At 32.0% G+C, this 6,398-nt stretch overlaps 1 protein-coding gene across 1 annotated transcript in view; it reads left to right on the top strand.

The window, feature by feature from the left end:
- DCX-EMAP (Doublecortin-domain-containing echinoderm-microtubule-associated protein) overlaps positions 1-6,398 on the top strand; it is a 149,857-nt gene that overhangs the window by 119,424 nt on the left and 24,035 nt on the right. The window contains exons 12-13 of the mRNA XM_014434359.2: positions 4,956-5,093; positions 5,922-6,053. Coding sequence (XP_014289845.1) covers positions 4,956-5,093; positions 5,922-6,053 — 270 coding nt within the window. The remainder of the gene's footprint in view (positions 1-4,955; positions 5,094-5,921; positions 6,054-6,398) is intronic.

Raw genomic sequence — 6,398 nt, 5'->3', positions numbered from 1 at the left:
AGCCCAGAAAACATAATTTTCTGTTATTGCATGGTATCTATCTCCACATTGGACCAAAAAACATAACTACATCGGCATTATATTATTGTTATATATCATTTCTTGCAGACATTAGTAGACATTTATTTTCATCGTTTTTCAATTTCAGGCGCTTTTTAAATATTGCTCGATTAAACTATCTTAAAGTCTCCTCTTCCCGTTTTAAGCTAATATCTCAAAAGTGATATAGAACCGCCGCTCCCAGGGGGTCTTAGCAGGACGGGTCCGGCGGGGAAGGATTGCCTTTTTTTGTGTTGTGTCTCCTTTTGTGATACATGTAGTACATCGACCAACCTACTGGCTATAATTGTCTGTTTGAAAAGTCATATAAGTAAGGCTACCATGGAGGGCGGGAGTAGAGGGTTTCAATCGTTTTTCGATTTCAGGCGCTTTTTAAATATTGCTCGCCCAAACTCTAACTTTGCTCGATTAAAGTCATATAAGAATCATTAAAGAAATTGCGAGAAAAAAATTACTTGCATCGAGGCTCATTTTAAAATGACCTAAATCTGGGAACTGGCGTGGAGCAGCGACTCCCGCTGAGCCTTTCTTATCTTACCTTTAAAACATCACATATAATTAGTATTTTTTTATGTTAAACGACGTCAAAAACTTTCAAGGGGATCATAACATCAAAAATAATTGGAAGGAAATCTCTTTATTTTACTATTTTGATACTTTTATTGACCGCAACCCTTACAATATTCTTCATACGGTCAACTATCTTCTTCCAATACAAAACTATCAGAAGCTTGTGCAAGAAAGTTTTTAGAATAGAAAAACTATTACTGTGCATGCTTCTGACAGCTTTAACAGTCAACAGTGGACGTTAGAACAAATCTATGATTACTGCTTCGTTGTTATGGATTGTAGTAAGTGGCCTCAACAAATAGTCAATCTAAAATGTTTTTTGTAATCTGTCTGATATGAGTTTCTGAAATGAGTACTTTCAAACAAACTCTTCAATGTTATGGTGGTGAAGATTGAAATTTATTCAAATTTAAAATAAATTTATAAAAAGAAGATGGTTAGGGTGTGGTAAAAAAAAACTCAAATAGTAATTAAACTATTTATTGTGATCCAATATTTCCTCCTCCTTTGAAAGACCTCACCTGGACTAAAAAAGATACAAAAACTAAAATAATGTTATAAAATAAAGGAATAGATAACATGAATAAAAGTAAACTACGGCATCGCTAAAAATGATTTAAAATATGTGAAGTCTATAATATAAATAAACAAGGATTACTGACGGTATTAGGCAAATAATGAAAACGGGAATAATAACAATTAAAAAGTAGATGAAAGCGAAATATAAAAATATAGTACCCTCTAAAAAACGGAAAATAAGAAAAAAAAAAAAAGAAAGGTCAAGAAAATGGAATACCCACCTTTATGAATGGAGGAAAACAAAAGAATGAGCTAAAGGCAAATGCAAGGTGTCGACAGAGTGGGAGAGTGGGGGAATCTCAACGTTAACAAAAAATAAAGGTTAAGATTTAAAAGCAAAAAATATATTAATATAAATCGTTTTTAGCCATACGTTAAATTACTTTTATTTCATATTATATATTCTCTTTCTCTGTCACATTATTTTAGTTGGTTGTATCTTTTTTAGCTCTGATGAAGTCCTGCAAAGTGGAGCGAGAAACGTTGCCTCACAATAAATAGTCAAATTACCATTTGAGTTTTTTTACCACATTCGGATCATCTCCATTTTATATATTGCACATGGCCAATCAAATATCGTCCAATTATAATAAATTTATTCTAAATCTTCCAAAACTAATTCTATCTTATAAAGCTGTCATTATTCACAGTAACTTCGTAGACATACCTAAGACGTCACAAGTTGATGACCCTTAAAGACACGGCAGATAGCAATCCCATCCAAACAGCCAATGCTACACGAATATTGATAATTGCTGGCTAGAGGATGCTGCAGCAAGGTCGAATATAATTACCCGGGTTGGAATTATACTGCGGAATATCTAGATGTAACGGCGTACATTTCCATAGCCAGGCATGCGAGATGTTCCAGAAAACGGGAATCCATCAGGCTAGATTACTTCTGTCTTAACTTCTTTCCATAAACACTGTCACGTGATACTCTGGGTCAAGGTACTGTCAAGTACTGTTTTCTAGAAACTATTTGAGCCTGGAAATCCTTCTCTTTTCCGTTGAGCTTTTTTAATTTTCGCTATTCAACTTATCACTGAGTGCATTGCGGTTGATTTGATTAATCCCAGACGGTATATTTTTTATTTTATAAGTTAGGGGAAATACTCCCTTTATTTATTGGAGACTGTAAATAATAAAAAAAATATTGTGATTATTTATGAATTTATTTCCTGAAAATGGGAACACAACAGTGTCTATGTGGATGAGTTTGCGAAAAAGTATGGTAATTACAAGAGATCGGATTTGCGTTTGCATCTTTTGTTCCCTTGCTTCAAATTCAGCTAGACCTCAATAGGAATTCGAAAGTGGTACTATACTGATGTAATAGTTTTATATTTCACGTTTTGGGTTACCAAGCACATTTTAAGAATTTTCTCCATAAATATAACATTTTTTAAATTTACAAATTTGTCTGTGATTCATCAAAAATAATGTTATTATAGATTAATATTGTCATTATTCGATATTAATGAAAATGTTTGTGAATTAATAATAACAAAAAGTCTCAACACTTGTTTAGTATATCATATCACGTGTCCAATGTATCGGCCAATCCGCCCATCGTCAAGGATAATTTTAATTTTAGTTTCAGAGCCTCTTACAGTCCAAAATCCTTCGTAAAATCCTTAATGCTCCTTACTTTGTCACAAATCAAGTCATCCATCAGGACCTCAATGTTCCATGTGTTGCCGATTTGGCCAGAACCAGATACCGTTCCTTCCATAATAAACTTCTCAACCACCCAAATCCACTTGTTTCTAACCTGGCTTCTCCTTCATTACCTAATAATCCTCCTACGCGTCTGAAAAGAAGATGGCCTCGAGATCTTCTCCTCTAGAAATGTTTTTGGAGTTCTATCAGTGGGTAGATTCTCCACATGTTTTTATCATGTCACTATGTCACCTACAGCAAATTTACTTGTTTTATATAGGTGTATGCAGTTGTAAATAACAATAAATAAATTATTAAAAAAAGTTTCAGAGCCTCAATATTTGTTTATAAAATTTTGCAGGCTATAATGCCCAAGTCATGTCTCCATTATATTTAATAATAAATTATATTCTTTGCAAACACTTTACTTTACAATCATTAACAACAATAAACTTATCATTTATGACGTTTAAAAGCAATTTTAACCCTTTAATTGCATCCCAAATCGCAACCCTCGAAGAATGGTGCCATAATTGGAGGATCAAAATAAATTCCAACTAATCACATTTATCCTTCGTTGTAAATCAACTGACTAACCTACAATATCCTTTAATAATGTTGCTGTTACCCTTGAAGAACAGATCTGCTACCTTGGATTACATCTGGACAAATGACTAACCTGGAATCCTTACACGAGATTGAAAAGACAGGAAACTGCACGTCGATTCCGACAAACATAACCAGCACTTACTAGACAAACGGTTTAAACTTCCAATTCATCACAAAAGACTGATTTACATGACAATTATAAGGCCTATCTGGACATACGGAGTTGAGCTTTGGGGCTCCACTAAACCTTCGACTTCCTCTCGTATCCAATCCTTACAATCCAAAATCCTTCGTAAAATCCTCAATGCTCCTTACTTTGTCACAAATAAAATCATGCATAAGACCTTATGCATGATTTTACCTGGTTCTATATATAACCGAACTATAATCTAGCCCGAACCAGATACCATTCCTTCCGTTATAAATCCCCTAACCACCCTAAGCCACTAGTTTCTAAACTTGCCTCCTCTGCCATTCCTAACAATCCTCCGAGGCGTCTGAAAAGAAGATGGCCACGAGACCTGCCAATGTAAAATCGTCATTAAAGTGCTACCAATGGGTAGTTTTACTTAACGCCTACATCACTCCATTATAAACTAAAATCAAATTTACTGGATGTATGAATATGGATGTACAGTTGTAAATAGCAATTAATAAATAAAATTTCAAAAAATTAAATAAAATAATCAATTTTGAGGTATATGAGGTATCTCAATACGTGAAGAGTGAAGTAGGGGCTAAAACCTCCTACTACATCCCGCTCTTCTCCGGAACGGCGTCCCTGTTATTAGTTGTTTGTTATGTTACATGGACATTCGTCATTCGCAAGCCAGACATATTAAATCAGATAGGTCTCTACATCAATCCGACTGCCACTTTGTTGTATATGGTATACCAAACAGTAAGAATCTTCTGCAATATCTCTTTCGATTTTCAATTCACAGAAAACTTGTTTGGTCATTATTTTGGCATTTACCTGCAAGAATAAATAGAAACACACGATATTAACGAATCATCCCCAGCCTCAATTTTTTTTTTTTATGATAATATTTCAAAATTTTCTCGGTAATCCATAGGTATTATCTCTACAACATCAATCAGAATGTCCATCTTTAGTTTTACTGTCATTCTAACTGACCAAGTTTGGGTCCCTTCAATCATTAAAAATAATATCCCTGTAGCCAATATTTGATAAACAGATTTTGAGTTAGTGCTAATCACTAAAATGTTTTTTACTTACAATACCTTAATGAAATTGGATCGCAAATCTAGTATTGTCAAAATGTCTTATTTTGTCTAGCATTTTACAGAATTAATCAGCATTTATCTTACAGAACAAATGACTGTACATCAATATTCAATGATTATGAGACGGACAAATGTTCAGTATTAATTGAAACATTTCTCTTATCCATTTATACATTCCCCTTACAATGAAAAAGATTTTAATATTCTATTCCGTTTTGCTGGTTCAGACCCTTCAAGAAGATTTAACTGGTGCAGCCTTCCACCCACTTGATGACAACCTGCTTATCACTCATGGAAAAGGGCATCTAACATTTTGGACCAGAAGAAAAGATGGTTACTTTGAAAAAACCGATATTATCAAACCGGTAAGTTGACAAGAAACGACAATATTTATTACATGATCATATTGTTAATGCATCTAATATTGTTATTTTATTAATACATTAATACTTATTAAATAATTATAAAACATTTCTTCCTGTAATAAATAAGAAATGGAAGATTCGAAGAAGCAATTAAAATCATGAAATAGAATGTAATCTTTTAAACAGATACAAAGAATATGAATATATATTATGAGGTTATCAAATAAGTTAATGATTTTATTATATACCAGACTAAACAAAATACAAAATTGGCAAATAAAATATATTTAAAAAACTAAATAAAAACATTGAAAGATACAAACTATAGATATAAAGTTGTGGAGGGATGGGATTGAAGAAATTAAGTGGAAAACAGAACAGTTCATAATTAGTTAAGTGATATATGTAAAAAAACACATTAGTTTCAAATAGTAATATATGTGTAAAAAAAAAATATTTTTCTAGATAAATCAAAATATCAAAATTATAGGTAATTCTGAAGATGGAATACTTTGAGGATAAATTAATGAAAAATAGAGACAATAAAAAAGAACAGAAATTTCACAAGTATTAATGTATTAAGTATTACACAAAAAATATATATATATTTTCTTTTATTTATGATCTTTAAGTAATCAAAAATAAAAGTAACTGAAGTAAAATCTTAAAACAAAATTACTATTCCTCAACATAGATTAAAATATTGATTTTAATATCCAATTTTGATCACAATTTTTAACGCTCCCTCCCTAATTTGTAATATGATAATTAAATGTAGATGAAGTAAAATTTAAATTAGTTATAATAGAGAGTCTTATTTGTCCACAGCCTTCCAGAACACATATAACTTGCCTCCAGTTTGAACAAGATGGTGATGTGGTGACAGCAGATGGAGATGGCTTTATCACAATATATTCAGTTGACAGTGAAGGAGCTTACTTTGTTAGAATGGAATTTGAGGTAAAGGTTAATCTAAAAAAACTGGCAATTTTCATGTCTCATGTGAATAAAATGATTTTCGAGAACCATTGTGTCTATATTCATGATGGTTATAATAATACTGATTTGCTTAGACAGCGGTACACCTGACCAAAAAATAATTTTGATTCATTTTTTTATTGGACATATTACAAAGATAGTACCATAGATTGAGGTTACTTTCTTTTCTGAGGCTCTCCTTCAGTACAACCTATGGAATATGTCAAATACAAAAAAAAAATCATCATATTTTTAAAAAATATAGGTAGCATTGGCAAATTAATTATATTGCAATGTTTTAGTGATGTCCTACTTGCTATGAGCACT

The sequence above is a fragment of the Halyomorpha halys genome, unplaced genomic scaffold, assembly GCF_000696795.3.
Source record: "Halyomorpha halys isolate HHAL.00 unplaced genomic scaffold, Hhal_1.1 Scaffold1355.1, whole genome shotgun sequence".
Classification (NCBI taxonomy): domain Eukaryota; kingdom Metazoa; phylum Arthropoda; class Insecta; order Hemiptera; family Pentatomidae; genus Halyomorpha; species Halyomorpha halys.
Note: the sequence above shows the minus strand (reverse complement) of the source record. Positions and strands in the feature narration are given on the sequence as shown.